Source organism: Natrix helvetica (genome assembly GCF_964273705.1).
Source record: "Natrix helvetica genome assembly, chromosome: 5".
Classification (NCBI taxonomy): domain Eukaryota; kingdom Metazoa; phylum Chordata; class Lepidosauria; order Squamata; family Natricidae; genus Natrix; species Natrix helvetica.
Genome location: NC_138551.1, coordinates 93391177 through 93409640, shown reverse-complemented (window position 1 = coordinate 93409640; position 18464 = coordinate 93391177). Strand labels below are relative to the sequence as shown.

Below are 18464 nucleotides of genomic sequence, written 5' to 3'. Positions count from 1 at the left end.
TTTTAGATTAGTGCCTGGGAGCTAGGGCAAATAAAGGAAGGACCTTTTCTTCTTCAGATGCAATATGTCCTTTCTGGTGTCCTACTTGTGCTGGCAGAGACGGCTTATTTTGGATCTGTTGGTCAAAGAGTTCTAACTAGTGGGGTCCAGAAGCCTTCTCTGATGTAGCACTTCTCTTGTGGAACATCTTACTGACTAAGGCAGCTGCTGGCTGGGGGATTCTGGGAGTTGAAGTCCACAGGACTTAAAAGTTGCCAAGGTTGAGAAACACTGCACTAAGGTAAGATCCACCCCCATTGTCCTGTCTTTTCACAGGAACCTGGAGACCTGAGTCTCCTGGTTGGCCTTGGGTTCAAATGGGGGGGGGGGGAGTTCCACACTGGAGGTGTCTGCTGGATTGATGGTAGATTCCATCTCCTTCCTTCCTTCCTCTTTGCTCTCCACCCCTCCATCTTGTTGGTTATCATATGTATTCTTGTTGTCTACCATTGTTGATTGTTTGTTTTATTGTTCTATTATTTTACTTCTATTTATATGCCTTTCATTTTTTTCTTCCTTTTTATTGTTGTAAGCAAAAAACAATAATAGCCCCATGGCAAGATAGGAGGCAAATAAATCTAACAAATAACTTTTCTATGCATACATGTATTCTAGATATGGAGGATTTTCATGGGCGAAACTTGGTTTCCTACCACATCAAGATCTCCACTAAAGTTGACAAGGAGTCAAGGCAACTTCAGGCCCTGGTGACTATATGGACACATCCAAATAGGTTTCCTGGTGATAATGGTAAATATTTTTTGTGTTATTCAGTCTTTTCAACCTACTATACAGGTGTTGTGACCCGCCAGCAGAGCTGGTGGCAGACTCGGACACTGAGGAGATTGGAGAGGAACATGGGTCAGTCCTAGAATCTGGGGAAGGCTCTGATAAGTGCTCTGCATTGGAGGCAGAGATGGGGCCAGGGCCGTCCGACAGTTATCAGCTGCCTTCAGAGTTGGTGATCACTGGGGCAGAAGAACAGCTGGAGACTGTTCCCAATGTGTGCATGCGCAGAGCTGCCAGGAGAAGGAAACTGTTAAGGAACAAGGGCCAACTCAGGAGTAAAGGCACAGATGGACAGTGAATGGCCCCTCCCACAGGGAATAAAGAGGCGCGAAAGGGGAGTGGAGTTTTCAGGAGACAATTAGTTTGATTAATTAGTGTGAAGATTTGTTTGTGACTCCCAGGCACGCCTTGTCAAGTATTTTGTGGTCTAGCCTTGCATTTGGAAGATATTGGCCTGGCAGCTCTCCAAGCCTGATAAAGGTCTGTGGTTGTAAATTCACACTTGAAAGACTGTTTGCCGGGACTTTGCTGGATGTGAATGAGAGGAATTCACATTAGCTTAATAAAAAGGGGTTTTGTCGGGACAAGGAGTCTGCTTCGTGATTTGGTGAAGCCTAGATCAGAACAACAGGTCGGTAGAATATGTCCCCAATCAAAATCAAAGCACATTTAGACTACCTTGCCTCCTCGCGAGCTAAGGTTTCCAGTAGCTTTGAAATCTCTCCTGGACAGTCAACGGTAGTGATAGTAAATTTGCACACTCTGTTATCGAGAGTAAGGGCCTGATCCATGCACTGCCTCATCAGAGGGAGTTCCATGTTTCCATTGCTCACAGCCACCGCCACTCTAAAAGAAGAGGAGAGAATGAAACAAACCATTTTTCCCTTTAGGAGAACACCTTTCCTAGCTGGATTGCTAGACTTAATAGGATCAAGGATTATAATGTGGTTTCCCGTTGTCCATCTCTAACAATAGCCTTCTAGTAAATGCCTGTTTTACAAGTCTTCAAGATGTGTAGACCTTTGTCTCCATATCTGCCCAGCTCCTTCCATTCTTCTCCAACCTACATATATAATAATCCATTTATTCAATTTTAACATCCATCATCCTGTTATGTGGGTGCAACTACCAGAAGAATGCAAGGCTGGGGAAAACTAGCCTTACAGTAAAAAATAGTTCCTGGTTTTCATTCCTTTGAATGAATCTTGGACAACCTGAAGCCAATAAAGCAGGAGATTTTGGAGAACAAAGTTCTCCAGAGTGAAATGGACTAAAATCTCTTTTTCTCTTGTCTCATTCCAGCTCAGGGTAAGATAGACCTTCATCCGTGTTTTTTTAGGAGGGAAATTTATAAAGAAAACCAACACATGTTTTGTTCCATCTTATTATTTTTTTACACCACCTGGGAGGATGAAGATGTCAACCTCACAAGGACGTGAAGGATATCATCTGCTGAACATCCATAACTCAAGGAAGTATGTAGTAATGGAGAGCAGGTCCTTTCCAGGGTAAAATTTCTACTTAGGAATTGTACCAGGTTTTTTAAATTTCATACACTTGCCTTTCTCCTTCCTCAATACATGGCCAAATGGAACAAAACAGAAGCTACTTCATTGTCACATCCACATACTCCCCCCACTTGCAGTTCCTGGGGGATACGGCCAAGTAGTACTTGCTAATTGTAGAGCCATCTGACCCATCTGCCAGTAACTCAGGGATTGAAAGATGTAGGAAGCATTTGCAGCATTTTGTTGTGGCCAGCCAGTGGAGCTGGTGGCAGACTTAGACAGTGGGGAAGTTAGGGAGGAACATGGGCCAGTCCTGGAGTCTGAGGAAGGCTCTGATGAGGGATCTGTGTCAGAGGCAGAGAGGGGGCCAGGGCCGTCTGACAGTTATCAGCTGCATTCAGAGTCAGACATCAGTGAGGCAGAAGAACAGCTGGAGCCTTCCTGATGTGTGCATGCGCAGAGCTGCCAGGAGAAGGGAACAGCTAAGGAAGAAGGGTCAACTCAGTAGTAAAGGCACAGGTGGATGATGAATGGGCCCTCCCATAGGGAATAAAGAGGTGCTAAAGGGGAAGGGAGTTTGCAGGAGACAATTAGTTCAATTCATTAGAGTGAAAATCTGTTCCTGACTTCTTGCCAAGTATTGTCTACTACAGAGTGGCTTTTGGAAGATATCGGCCTGGCAGCTCTCCAACACTGATAACAGTCTGTAGTTGTGAAATCTCCTGAAAGACTGTTGGCCGGGACTTTGCTGGCGAGGAATTCACTTTGAACTAAATAAAAGGGATTTTATTGGGATGAGGAGTCAGCTTTGTGCTTTCAGGAAGCCTAGGTAAGACCAGGAGGATCATTCTCCATTGAGTCAAAGTCAACTCTCTTGAAGTGGTTTTGCAATTCTGCAGTCTAGGGAACAACTTTTGAAATTCTTTGGGTGGCCTTTCCAGACAGTCCAGTAAATATACTAAACTGAGCTTTGGGATAGTTTGATACCTTTTGCCCTTTAATTCCGGCAGTTTCCCAGACACGAGAGCAGCCAACGCAATGGCTCCTTCTGCGTCAACAGCCACACGTTCGTATTCCAGCAGTCTCAGCATAGCAATCAAGATGTCTTCTTCTCTGAAGATGGGGGAGAACAGCAGGGTCAAACAGAGGGGCTTCTGCCCCCCCCACCTCGTGCAAATACGAACACTTGACTTCTTAATGGTTCAAAAATATTGCATTGAACGGAGCCAATCTTTGTCATGTCCAATACAGGGAGACCCTCGACTTATGATCACAATGGAATCCAACATTTCTGCTGCTAAGCAAGACCGTCGTTCAGTGAATGTTGCTCCATTTTACGACCTTCCTTCCCATGGTTGCTAAATGAATCCCCTTGCAACTGTTAAGTCAGTAACAGCGGTTAAGTGAATCTTTTCCATTGACTTGTTGGAAGGTCACAAAAGGGGATCATGGAACCCCCACTGCACTGCAGCCATCATAAAAAGGGGGCTGAATTTTGATCAGAGAGAGAAGCAACTTAGAAATGAGGAGAAATTTCCTGACAGTGAGAACAATTAATCAGTGGAACAGCTTGCCTCCAGAAGTTGTGAATGCCCCAACACTGGAAGTCTTTAAGAAGATGTTGGATAGCTATTTGTCTGAAACGGTATAGGGTTTCCTGCCTAGGCAGGGGGTTGGACTAGAAGACCTCCAAGGTCCCTTCCAACTCTACTATTGTATTGTATTGTATTGTATTGTATTAAATTCACATGAACTTTTGGCAGGGAACAAGCCTGCCTATCATGAATCATAGATTCATAGCGCTGGAAGTGACCTTGGAGGCCTTCTAGTCTAATCCCCTACCCAAGGCAGGAGTCCTTATAGCATTCTTTGGACAAATGGTTTCCAAACTTTTCATGAAAACTTCCAGTGATGGAGCAACCAGAAGACAACCCATTTCACTGATCGTTCTATCAAGGAAATTCCCCTTTAGTTCCACGTTGGATCTCTCTCTCTCTCTCTCAGCAACTTCCATTCATTGTTTCTGGTCCTACCCTTAGGTGCTACGGAGAAAATATCCACCCTTTCTTCCCTGCGATAGCCCTTCAAGTATTGGAAGATAGCCATCAAGTCAAAGGCCATTTCAAAGAGGATGGAACATTTAGATCAGATTAGGGTTACCTGCAGGGATGATAAGTTACTGTGAACATGTCCTATTTTCTTTGTATCTCCACTTCAGAGGTGGTATTCAGCAGGTTCTGGTCAGTTCTGGAGAACCGGTAGCAGAAATTATGAGTAGTTTGGAGAACTGGTAACTACCACCTCCGACTGGCCCACCCCCATCTATTCTCTGCCTCCCGAGTCCCAGCTGATCGGGAGGGAATGGGGATTTTGCAGTATCCTTCCCCCAGGAGTGGGGAGGGAATGGAGATTTTACAGTATCCCTCCCCTGCCACGCCCACCAAGCCATGCCATGCCTACCCAGCCACGCCCACAGAACCAGTAGATTTTTTTTTAATCCCACCACTGATCCACTTGTGTATTTGTATTAGTTTTATATTTTAAATGACTACATCAATGAAACTTCTGTTCTATGGCCTAGTGGATGTGAATCAATCATCTTGCAATTAGAATCTCCCTGCTGCCAATTTCTACTCCTTTAAACTCAAATCTATTTTGTACCAAAGTCAGAAAAATCCAATCTATATGGATTGGCTCTTAAAAATCACCTGGAAATGACCAAAAAAGTAACCACCCCAAATGCTAATTTGTAATCAGAATAAGCATTGCCTTTACATACCTCACCGTTACAACTTTATCAACCCAGTTCCCTGTCAGTTGAAAAGAGTTGGTGCCAAAACCACTCAATTCTGAAAAACGAAGTGACAACAAACAAGGGATACATGAATGGTTTTCACCCACTGGTTATAAATAAATGCTAAAACAATGTACAAGGTTTGACTATTTTCGAGTCTAATTCAGGCAATGCTTCTTGTAAGGTCAAGAAAAGTTGTCATCAGTTATTCTGAGATTGGAGATAAGGATCAGTCAAAAGAGCCACACAAAACAGGACATAGGATGGACCATCAGGGCAGAAAGCTAACCAAAGGAGTAAAAAGATGGGAAGACATTGGAGAATATGAAACAAATGAATCAGGGGTGAAATTCAGCAGGTTCTGACAGGTTCTGGAGAACTGGTAGTGGAAATTTTGAGTAATTCAGAGAACCGGCAAATACCACCTCTGGCTGCCGCCAGAGTGGGGTGGGAATGGAGGTTTTGCAGTATCCTTCCTTTGCCATGCCCACCAAGCCAGAACCGGTAGTAAAAAAAATTGAATTTCACCACTGAAATGAATATGGCTACAGTGGGACATTGGGTGCTGACCGTAATCCATTCCAGGACTTCGGTTGGCACCAGATTTTGGTCGTGACCAGAAGCAAGATTAACTGCGCATGCGTGAGCACACAAAAAATGCTGCAGCAGGGGGAATCGCTGCAGCTGTGTTTATTCGGCACCCAAGGTTGTGTTCATGGTGTGAGTGAAACATTTAGCACATTTTTCGGTTGGCGCCCGAATTGTTCGTCGTCTGAGCCATTGGGACCAGAGGTCCCACTATATCTAGTTTTAATAGTGAGAATTGCGTTTTGAAGCAGTCATCAAAAGCATACAGAACAAATAGTTCTACAGTGGATGTTATAGCCATCACTCTTCACACTGCTCTGATTCATTTGGAACAGCAGTAGAGCTATGCGAGGATGCTTTTTGATAGATGCAATAGGTAGAACAGCAGTAGGGCTATGCGAGGATGCTTTTTGTAGATTTTAGCTCTGCATTTAACACAATTCTTCCACATAGACTAGTGTCTAAACTTATGGATCTTGGGCTTTCTTATTCAACCTGCCTGTGGATTATGGATTTCCTGTCTGGCTGCTCTCAGAGGGTCAGATTAGGTTATCATATCTCCTCAGCCCTTATTCTTAACACTGGTACACCCCAGGGTTGCGTGTTGAGTCCCTTACTCTATACTCTTTATGTTCATGACTGCATTCCCACTCATGCTAGTAAAACTATTATTAAATTTGCAGATGATGCTATAGTGGTGGGAGTCATCTCCAAGGTGGATGAATCTGCCTATCGAGTTGCTTTCATGGTGTGGAGACAATAACTTGGTCCTTAACACCAATAAAACCAAGGAGCTTATAGTGGACTATAGAAGGAATAGATCAGGCATCCAGCCCTTGCTTATCAATGGAGACCAAGTGGAGCAAGTGGCTAGTTTTAAGTTTTTTGGGGTATTATCATAAAAGAAGACTTGACCTGGGACACTCACATTGCAGCACTGGTCAAAAGGGCCCAGCAGAGATGATACTACCTGAGACTTCTTGGGAAACAACAACTGAATAAAAATTGCTGGTGACCTTCTACCGCTGCACCATAGAGAGTATTTTAACTTACGGCACCTGTGTATGGTTTGCCATTGCACAGTGGGAGATAGGATAGCACTCCAGAGGGTTAACATCATTGCCAAGAGCATCACTGGTTGCCCTCTCCCCGCTTTGGAAGAGCTTTATAGTTCCCGCTGCCTTAAGAAAGTTCAAAATGTTCTCAAAGATCCATCTCATCCTGGGCATCCTTTTTTTTTTTTGAACTATTACCATCTGGCAGAAGGTACAGGATAATAGAAACAAGGACAAATAGGCTGAAAAACAGCTTCTATCCCAGGGCAGTAACTATATTGAATTCTACTGTATGTATAGTGCAATATTAATGCATTATCAGGAGTTTTCAGTTCAATTGTATAGAATGTGAAGGATGTATGTTTGTGTTTTATATTTATAGTTATGATTTATACTGAAGATGGCACTTAATTTCATTGTGTGGGAGGCAATGATAATAAAGTAAACTAAATTTTAAGTCCGAGGTGGTGTTAATGAAAAATATTTTGTAATAAGATGCTGACGTGCGCAGAAATGGACAGACTGACTCTAGAGCTCAAAGACAAGGGAGAGACAGAATATCACGAAATCTGGGACAAATGGTACTGATGGTTAGAAATGAGGGAAAGAAAAACACAGACAAGTTAAGAGTTAGAAAATATGGTATTAAGAATGTGTGATAGGTAGGAATTGGATGCGTGTTTGTATGATTAGTAATTATATATAGTATAAGAAAGTATCAACGGACAGGTAATCTGACTGATCACACACACCTATGTAATGGATATAAAATGTAATTGTTGTAAGATCTAACCACTATATGGAAACGTTTATGCCAGGAATGTTGTGCTATATCCAATGTTTTTAATGTTTATCTAATAAAAAACTGTTTATAAAAGAAAAATATTTTAGCTATGTTCTTTGGAGTGATACAAAAGTTATTTGCACAGAGGGAGATGGGGACCACTTGGGAGAAGACACTAAGCCTCAAGGCAACAGACTGAAAGGGAAAAAAGCAAGATTTTTCTGCAGTGGCCCCTCCTCTATGGAACATCTTCCTGTCAGAACTGGTTATTACCCTGGAGTCTGGGGCACTGAATGTGCCAAGGGCCCAGTTTCCTGGCTTTATTGCTAACAAGCCAAACATCTTGCTCTCGTATATCTTGAATTGACGTTTTACTCTTTGTTTTAAATGTTGTTGTTTAAATCTTTAATCGTAATATATTTTCTGAATTGCAAGTTGCCCAGAATCATTGACTGAGATAGGTGGTCATAGAAAGGGAACAAACAAACTGATATGCTAAACCTTGTTTGAAAAGAGATAAAACCTTTAGCCAAACATCTTGCTCTCCTATATCTTGAATTGGCTGTGTCTAACGGTTTACTGTTTTTGTTTTAAATGTTGTTGTTTAAATCTTTAATCGCAATATATTTTCTGAATTGCAAGTTTCCCAGAATCATTGACTGAGATAGGTGGTCATAGAAAGGGAACAAACAAACTGATATGCTAAACCTTGTTTGAAAAGAGATAAAACCTTTAGCCAAACATCTTGCTCTCCTATATCTTGAATTGGCTGTGTCTAACGGTTTACTCTTTTTGTTTTAAATGTTGTTGTTTAAATCTTTAATCGTAATATATTTTCTGAATTGCAAGTTGTCCAGAATCATTGACTGAGATAGGTGGTCATAGAAAGGGAACAAACAAACTGATATGCCAAACCTTGTTTGAAAAGAGATAAAACCTTTTAAAAACTTTGATAGATGCAATCTTTTTTTTTATAGAAATCACTTGAATCTTTTTTTAAAAAATATCACTGGTGGTTTTAATTATAGCTCTGGAGTTTAAGATGTGAGAAAGTAAATTTCAATGGAATACTGGCAGAAAACTTCCTAACAGGAAGGCCAATTGATTATGGAATAACTTGCTGAAAAGCTATCAATGCTCTCTATTAACTTAGTAATAGAGGAGTGAATGTGATACTATGAAGTTCATTTTGCTAGTTTTTAGTATATTGTTGTAATTATTTAGTCTACTGTTTTTGTTCTTTTTCATTTTGCTGCTCATTAACTGAATAAATAATGACTGAGGTATCATTTCCGGATAGCTTAATTAGATTCCTGCCCTGAAGCAGAGACAGAACTCCAAGAAGTAAACAGCCTTTACAAACCATCTTTTGGGGTTTGTCATGCAGCTGTAGCTGATGAGAACTGCAGTTAATTTAATTTATTAATTTAATTTATTAAATTTATAGACAGCCCCCTCTCCCCAAAGGGATGCTACTACATCACAACGTTGAGAATTTCAATTTGCCTGCTGTGCAGAATTCAATTTTCCAACTTTCCATCTTTGGCACATTTCCCTTTTTGAAAGCAGTCTCAAACAGGTAACATTAAAATAGGGGGGGGGGGGAATGGACAGTCTGCTTCTATTTTCCCCTCTAGTTTTTAATAGTTTTTAACTCAGGATAGAGTCAGACAGAAACCAACTACAGTTCAACCCTAATCAAGAATTAACCTGTTTTAAAATAGTGCTATAGAAACAAAATGTTATTTTTTGCCATTTCTTTGCAGTAACAAAAATAGGGATTTAGCCACTGATAACCCTTTAGCTATCTACTGAATTAGCCAAAAGTGATGCTTTAAAGTCAAATTAAACCAAAGATTTCTATAGGAAATGACTAGTTTCTGCAAGCTAAACAAACGTGGGCTGAAAGAAATGAATCCATCCTTGAGACTCTTTCTAGTAGGACTAAACATTTAAAACTGAGGCATTTCTGCTTTTCAAAGAAGGGGAAATCTCCACTCTCTTACAACTCAACCTAAAATTTCCTACAGAGCCTCACTGAACTTTCTACATTAACCTATGCTTGGTTTCTGCAGGTCAAACAAATGGTTTTTTGTAGAAAAAAAAATCTTCTCTCTGGCCACTTTAAGCAAAACTTCTCGGTTTCTGCAATTTAAGGAAGCAGTTGTGTCCGACAATCCCAAATTCCTGCCTCCCCCCCCCCAATATTTTAAGCACAAAGGACCAGCTTTTCCAACCCACAAACAACATCTGGAAATGTTCCCTATCTTGCAAGCTCAACGTTTATAGTTTTACTGAGAACGCCCCTCATCTTCACGGACCAACCAAGGAAGAGCTGAGGTGGTGCTTCATCCTAAGGATTTACAGCTGTAGAGATTTGATCTTTCTCTCTTAGAGGCTGCTTCCTCGTGCCCCTTTAAGCTGATTTGTTTGGAAGGCTGAGTAAAGGGAGGGCATATTTGGAGTAAGCTACTTTCTCCTTTTTGAGAGCAAAGATGAAATTGTGAAGCCCCTTCTCTGTCATTTTTTTCCTCCCACTAGTATAAATGCAACCTAAACATTGCCTTTTTTTTAATTAACAAAAGTTCATGAAAAGTAGCTGTTGGTGACTTTTCTAGTTGCTGCAGAAAACTAGGAAAAATCTCCCCTTAAAAATCTCCAAAATATGAATTTGAAAGTTTTACTGTGTTTCTGCCATGGTTCTTATCTATACATCTTTCTGTTAGTTACCCTAAATATAAATATTTTTAAATGCTGGCAAATGAGCAGAGTTTGTTTCCAGGTAGACAGCTGCCGGCCCTTCCTATTGAAAAAGAGTGTGCAACTTTTTTAAAACCCCACTTTTTGTGAGGAAGGAAGGAAGAAGAGAACAAGTAAGGAGATAGAGAAAAAATAAAGGTGGAAGGAAGGAAGGAAAAGAAAGGAAGAGGAAGGAAGGAAGGGAGAGAGGAAGAAAGGGAGGGAGAAAAGGAAGGAAGGAAGGAAGGAAGGAAGGAAGGAAGGAAGGAAGGAAGGAAGGAAGGAAGGAAGGAAGGAAAAGACTTACTCTCTAATAAAAGGGGTAATCCAGGAAAACTAATTACCTAATAAATATAAACTTATCTCTGATCTAATGTCATTTTTGGTATGTCTAGAGATACTGTGAAAAGCATTTCAGGGTACTGCTAAATTGAACTGTAGTTGATCGTATTGTCAGATTTCAACTCTACGAAAATAAAGTCAGAATTACTCCAAATAGTAGTTACACATAGAATCCCTTAGACTTGTTCTTTTTATAACGGGGTGAGCCAAAGAATTGCCAGTGACAAGCTGCAATAAAGCAACTCCAATTAATTGCCTTGCCTACCATCTTATCATGAAATGGTTCTTCTTTTACGACTTGGAATTACATTATGCAAGTTCAGTTGTCTTTGGGTTTTTCTCCATGGCTGAAGGTTCTTCACTCATCTGTCCCTCAGTTGGCAGAAATCTCTTATCTTCTTGAAATCTGCTTTCCTACTTTACTTGCCAGTTGCTTTCCAGTGTCAAATGCCTCTCTTCCAGTCACTCCAGTGTCCTGATTTTCCTCTGAAGTCATACAGTAAGGGACAAAAACCTAACAAAATTTACCAACCTTCAGACTGTCCTTGGAGAGGGCTGGAAGGATAGGGAGATATCTCCAGAAATGCTGCTGAGCCTCATGGACTAGGGAGTTAGGAGGAAGACAAAGTTGTATAGACACAAAAGAGGCTCTCAGAGGTATTTGCACAACAGTTACAATCAAGAGAGCAAAGGCCCAAATCTCTTACCTCTGTAAAATTGAGGATGGCTGTAGGTGTGATCTTCAACAGGTTGTCCCATCTTTAACGACTGCTGATCTACATGGGTATTCTCCAATTCTACACCCTGAGAAAGAGGAAACCAATAGAATAGAATAGCAGAGTTGGAAGGGACCATGGAGGTCTTCTAGTCCAACCCCCTGCTTAGGCAGGAAACCCTACACTACTTCAGACAAATGGCTAGCCAACATCGTCTTAAAAACTTTCAGTGTTGGAGCATTCATAACTTCTGGAGGCAAGTTGTTCCACTGATTAATTGTTCTAACTGTCAGGAAATTTCTCCTTAATTCTAAGTTGCTTCTCTCCTTGATTAGTTTCCACCCATTGCTTCTTGTTCTACCCTTCGGTGCTTTGGAAAATAGCTTGACTCCCTCATCTTTGTGGCAACCCCTGAGATATTGGAGCACTGCTATCATGTCTCCCCGGTCCTTCTTTTCATTAAACTAGACATACCCAGTACCTGCAAGCGTTCTTCATATGTTTTAGCCTCCAGTCCCCTAATCATCTTTATTGCTTTTCTCTCCATTCTTTCTAAAGTCTCCACATCTTTTTTACATTGTGGCAACCAACACTGGATACCGTATTCCAAGTGTGGCCTTACCAAGGCATTATAAAGTGGTATTAACCCGTCACATGATCTTGATTCTATCCCTCTGTTGGTGCAGTCTAGAACTAAATAAGAACAGTGCTCCAGTTGAGCTCAGGCATATCACACCTCCAAATGTAAGTATCTTCTACCTTTCCACAGATTTCCAAGTGTTTTATATTAATACTCTTTCATGAATGAAAGTGAATATACTTGTCCCAAGATAATGTTGCAGGATGCAATCTGGGTCGGTCAGAAAGAAATACCCTTTAATTTTCCAATCTTCTACAGAAATTTCTGTACTGGGCGGAAAGCAATGGGAGCTAATGGGAGGACATGGGCTACAGAGGGATAGACTGTTCATCATTAGAATGAAATTAGAATGTATCCCAAAACATAACAAACACTTTCCTGCTGCTACACATTAGAAGGAACAACCCTTTAACAGATTTAATAGATTAATAGAGTTGGAAGGGAACTTATAGGTCATCTAGTCCAACCCCCCCTCAAGGAGGTGACTCTACACCCGTGATGGTGAATCTATGGCGCGCGTGCCACAGGTGGCATCGGGAGCCATTTGTCAGGGCACGCAAGGCGTTTCCCTGTCAGCTGGCCAGCGCGTGCATGCGCATTTCTGGTTTGCTCATAGGTTGTTTTTTGCCCTCTGGAGCCTTCAGGGAAGCCGCCTGAAGGCCCCTGAAGGCTCCGGAGGGCAAAAAACGGCCCTATGAACAAGCCGGAAGTCCATTCGCAAACTTCCAGTTTGCCTGTAGGGCTGTTTTTCACACTCTGGAGGCTTCAGGGAAGCTTCTGAAGCCTCTGGAGGGCCTCCGGGGGGACGGGGGAGGCTGTTTTCGTCCTCCCCAGGCTCCTATAAAACCTCTGCAGTCTGGGGAGGGCGAAAAAAGCATGCCAAAAAGGGGGGAGTGCTGCTTGTGCGTGCATGCATGCTGGGATCATTCACATAGCATTATGGGTGTGGCACGCCCGTGCATGACCCCCCTGCACTCCCCCTGTTTTTGGCACGCAAGGCAAAATAGGTTCGCCATCACTGCCCTGCCTACACCATTTCTGACAAATGGCAGTCCAGGCTCTTCTTGAAAGTCTCAAGTGATGAAGCTCCCACCACTTCTGAAGGTTCCATTGGTTGATTGTTCTCAGTCAGAAAGTTCCTCCTTATTTCTAAGTTGCTTCTCTCCTTAATTAGTTTCCACCCATTGTTTCTTGTCTTGCCTTCTGGGGCTTTGGAGAATAGCTTGACTCCCTCTTCTTTGTGGCAACCCCTGAGATATCGGAAGACTGCTATCATGTCTTCCCTAGTCCTTCTTTTCATTAAACTAGACATACCCAGTTCCTGCAACCGTTCTTCATATGCTTTAGCCTCCAGTCCCATAATCGTCTTTGTTGCTCTTCTCTGCACTCTTTCTAGAGTCTCCACATCTTTTCTACATCGTGGCAACCAAAAGTGGATGCCATATTCCAAGTGTGGTTTATGTTAATGAACCTTAGTTTGGAAATGTCCCAGATTCCATCAGTCCCTTTTTAAAGTTGGAAATACTACTTCCTTTGTTTTCTTCTGAATGGATCCTTTCTCTCCTTTTATTTCCTTACAAAGTGTTGACCTTGCCTCTGAAAGGTCGAATAAGTTCCTCACTAAGGAAGAATAAGGAACTGTGATTAAAAAGCAACAAAAGCTCTCTCTTTTAATTCCTTGGGTGTCACCTTAACAGAGTTGAAAGGGACCTTGTAGGACATCTAGTCCAACCCCCTGCTCAAGCAGGAGACCCTACATTATTTTTGACAGATGGCAGTCCAGTCCCTTCTTGAAAGCCTCCAGTGATGAAGCTCCCACAACTTCTGAAGGCAACTTCTGTTCCATCGGTTGATTGTTCTCACTGTCAGAAAGTTCCTCCTTATTTCCAGGTTGAATCACTCCTTGGTCAGCTTCCGTCCATTATTCCTTGTCTGGCCTTCTAGTGCCTTGGAAAATAGCTTGACCCTCCTCTCTGTGGCAGTGTTACATGTACTGCCCTGGGAGCCTCCAGAACAGCCCAAATTGCTGCACTCTGTAGTATCACTCTATAGTTCTGGAAAGGAGAATACTATGCATTTATGGTATGAAGTAGAGTTTGAACCACCATCTGAGTTGGTTCCCCAGCACTCTAAACCATCAAGAGAGAGAGAGAGAGAGAGAAACCACCCAAAGTCATAGCTAACCAAATTTGGCATATTTGCAAATGCATTTGCTAGAACCTGGAGAATTAATGCGGTGTTATGGTTAGGGTGCTAAGCCAATGGTGGAGAGATCCAAATTCACCTCCATGCTCTGACATGGAACTCATGGGTTCTATGGAATCAAGACTTCTTTGTCAACTTAATATACTGTATCTCTCAGGACTTTTGCTGTAAGGATGAAATCATATTGTATTTTTGGGACTATAAAATGCACCTAGATTTAGTGGAGGAAAACAAGAAAAAAATAGTTTCAGCCTGCACGCCATGTTGAAATTCAGTAGGTTTTGACAGGTTCTGGAGAACCGGTAGCGGAAATTTTGAGTAGTTCGGAGAACCGGCAAATACGACCTCTGGCTGGCCCCAGAGTGGGGTGGGAATGGAGATTTTGCAGTATCCTTCCCCTGGAGTGGGAAGGGAATGGGGATTTTGCAGTATCCTTCCCCTGGAGTGGGAAGGGAATGGGGATTTTGCAGTATCCTTCCCCTGGAGTGGGAAGGGAATGGGGATTTTGCAGTATCCTTCCCCTGCCACGCCCACCAAGCCACACTGACAGAACCTTTAGTAAAAAAATTTGAATTTCACTACTGCTCCCCACGCCCCATTTTCACCAAAAAAAGGGTGCATTTTTTAGTGTTCCTGGAGGGCCAGGGAGGGCAAAAACAGGATGCATGGAGGGTTCAGGAGGCCAAAAAAAATGGGCCCATTTTAGGCAAAAACAGGCCCATTTTTGGCAAAAATGCTTTGCAGAGTATTACAGAGTGCTTCTGTGGGCTGGGGAGGGTGAAAACGCGACACGCAGAAATTCAGGAGGCCAAAAACAGGCCCGTATTCAATGTATAAGATGCACAGACATTTCCACCACTTTTTTTGGGTGGGGTGGGGTGGGGCCGTGCGTCTATTAGTCTGAAAAATACTGTAATTACTATAGCTGGATTGCAAAACCTGGATGACCATAGAGGGTACTAAACAACTCTTTGTAGTCATTTAGAGTGACCTTCCTGATGTTTGCAGTCCAGACATGGAAATTCTGCTTAGAAGACTTTGGAAGGATGGAGTGCCATTTTCCAGAAACAAGGCTTCGTTAGATTTCCTGCAAAAGGACATGCTAAAGATTATCTGCACCAGTGTGGGTTTCTACCGGTATGGATCGGTTTGGCTGAACCGGTAGTGGTTTGGTGGCCTGGGTAGCTGAAACTGGCAGTGACCCAGCCCTGCCACACCCCTGAACCGGTTTTCCTGGTGGTGCCATAGGCACTGCCATCTTGTTTTTTTGCTTCTGCGCATGCACAGAACAATTTTTATTGTACCATGCATGTGCACTCAGCATAGCGCAGCCACGAGCGAGCCGGAAGTAGTAATGACTGCCGGAACCCACCCCTGATCTGCGCAATAGTCAGTTTTAAGATTCAGATCCTTCTCTCAATTCCCTAGGCTTGTTTTCATTTGAGAATCAGTGTGGGATAATAGTAATAGCATTTAGACTTATATACCGCTTTACAGTGCTTTACAGCCCTCTCTAAGCAATTTACGGAATCAGCTTTTTGCCTCCAACAATCTGGGTCCTCATTTTACCCACCTTGGAAGGACGGAAGTCTGAATCAACCTTGAGCCTGGTGAGATTCGAACTGCCAAATTGCAGGCAGCCGGCAGTCAGCAGAATTACCGGCAGTACTGCACTCTAACCACTGCACCACCGTGGCTCATAGGGTCATTTCCTGTTGAAGTCTAGTATCTTACTATTCTTTGGAAGTTGTGGTCTCCATCCCTGGAGGTTTTTAAGAAGAGATTGGACAGCCATTTGTCTGAAATGATATAGGGTCTCCTGCCTGAGAAGGAGTTGGACAAGAAGACCTCCGAGGTCCCTTCCAACTCGGTGATTCTCTTATTCTGAATTGGGTTTGACCAAGACTGAAAGCTGAAGCAGAGGCTTCAAAATGCACACACACACACAAAGCAAATGTGTACAAATGCTTACCACCACAAAGACATGCTGGTTCAGATGCTTGAAGGCCGCAGAGTTGCTGGCCAGCAATCCACTGGGAATCCCTGCTGGCAATATCACTGCGTCCAGTTTGGGCACCTGTTCGTAGATCTCCAAACCCATGGTCCCCAGCCCTGACAGATAGGTAGCACTATCATCTCTGCAGGTACAAGCAGAAAAACAAAGAGCAATGCAGTATGATTTACCTTCCCGGTGTAGTTGCCTGTTCTGTTAACCTACGTCCTTCTGCCTTTCTTGATTTTTTTTTTGCTCTCTCTGTACAGGTGAGGGCAGTGATGTCCTGTGTCTCACACCCAAACCTGACATGCCCAGATGCAGAGGGTTCTCCAGTTAGAAAGGTGAACATAAAACATGGGCAAACCCTACTCCCTACTAACACTGATAATGTTACCTAGTTTGGTCATGAAACATCTGCCGGTGCCCGACAGCCCACAACATGTGCATTTTGTGGTATGCTCTATTTATTTACCGTATATACTTGAGTATAAGCTGACTCGAGTATAAGCCGAGACCCCTAATTTTACCCCCAAAAACTGGAAAAAGTTATTGACTCGAGTATAAGCCGAGGCTGGGAAATGCAGCAGCTCACGGTAAATTTTAGTTTGAAAGCAGCTTCGTATGACCTGCGTTTTTGTTTTGGTGCAGGATTAGAAGTACTGGGATCCATTCCTGATTTTTAATAATTTGTCCTGCGTCCCACAGCGTTTTAAAAACAGTCCCAACTTTTGGTAACGTGCGTGGCCACGCACGTGGCAAGAAAACACCATGCTGTTCCCCGGACTTGTTTTGATGAGCGCAAGGCAACTGACGATAGTTTGTGCCAGCCGCGCCCGCTCAAACTATTGTCAGTCGCCCCGTGTTCAGCAAAGCAAGCCTGGGGAGGTTCTTTGTGGGCAGCCAGTCCTAGCCGCTTGCACCTGGCGCTGCAGCTGAAGTGAACCCAAAAGCCCCCGCCGCCACTAGAAAGTTACCGAGGACTTGTGCGCAGCTGAGGCTTCGGTGCTTCCGGGATCGCTCCCACCCCCTCCGCCACTGGGAGCCAGTAGGAAGGTGGCGGAGGGGGTGGGAGCGATCCCGGAAGCACCGAAGCCTCGGCCGCGCGCAAGTCCTCGGTAAGTTCTTTTTTTTTTTTTTCACTGGAGTATAAGCCGAAGTGGATTTTTCAGCCCAAAAAGTGGGCTGAAAAATTCGGCTTATACTCAAGTATATACGGTATTTGTTTTTATTTATTGTATTTATTATATTTTCATCCCAGCTTTATTACTTTATAAATAAGTTGGCAGTGAACATACCTAATACGCCTTCCTCCTTCTATTTTCTCCACAACAATTCTGTGAGGGAGGTTGAACTGAGGGAGTTTTTACGCCTAAAGTGAGACTAGAACTCACAGTCTCCTACTTTCTAGGCCAGCACATTCACCACATCAAACTGGCGCTTTGAGGTCTTTGATTTTTAGATGAAAAACCCTCATGAAGATACCTATCTCAAAGGAAGGATGACCGTTTACTTCAAGCACACCGAATATATCAGATAACTGATTAAGATATACAAAGGTTCTTTTAATGTAAAGCAATTGTTCTGAAATGAGCATTAATGAGTTTGTGGGGTCAAGTCTTGCCTTAAGCAACATTTGCTAATAAGTCTGGTGAGAAATTGTTTACAGGCAGCTTTTATAGCAGGACTAAGAGCACCAAGTCTTAGCAAAGTAAAATCAGAGGTGGTGTTCACTTACCTTCCCTACCATTTCACAAAACGTGAGTGTGCGTGCCTTGTCTATTTGCTGTATGTAAAGTTGTCGTACAAAATGCATTCCGACAATGTATTCCAACACTAAAGGAGACGTCTGGTAAGTGAGTTTTGCCCCATGTTACCATTTTTCCTGCTGCAGTTGTTAAGTGAATCACCGCGGTTCTTAATTTAGCAACACGGCTGTGCAGAGAATCTGGTGCAGAGAAGATTGTAAAGAGGGATCACGCAACCCCAGGACACTGCAACCGTCGTAAGTACGAGTCAGTTGCCAAGCGGCTGAATTTTGATCATGTGACTATGGGGATGCTGCAATGGTCGTAAGTGTGACAAACGGTCATAACTCATTTTTTCAGTGCCGCTGCAACTTTGAACAGTCACTAAATGAACTGTTGTAAGTCAAGGACTACCTGTATTTCCCCAAATTGGTGCCACAAACCTTTGTGAGTCAAATTCCTATTTTTATTTCCTCACCTTTAATCTGAGATTGCTCCAAATTCAACATGAATCTGAGCTTTTG

At 42.8% G+C, this 18464-nt stretch overlaps 1 protein-coding gene across 2 annotated transcripts in view; it reads right to left on the bottom strand.

Moving 5' to 3' along the window:
• Positions 1 to 18464, bottom strand: part of LOC309392915 (L-threonine ammonia-lyase-like) — a 50390-nt gene that overhangs the window by 6669 nt on the left and 25257 nt on the right. For both annotated transcript variants that reach the window (XM_081954509.1, XM_081954508.1), the window contains exons 6-10: positions 16172 to 16337; positions 11346 to 11442; positions 5116 to 5185; positions 3324 to 3449; positions 1507 to 1674 (exon numbers count right to left, since the gene is read on the bottom strand). In XM_081954509.1, the coding sequence (XP_081810635.1) occupies positions 1507 to 1674; positions 3324 to 3449; positions 5116 to 5185; positions 11346 to 11442; positions 16172 to 16337 (627 nt within the window). The remainder of the gene's footprint in view (positions 1 to 1506; positions 1675 to 3323; positions 3450 to 5115; positions 5186 to 11345; positions 11443 to 16171; positions 16338 to 18464) is intronic.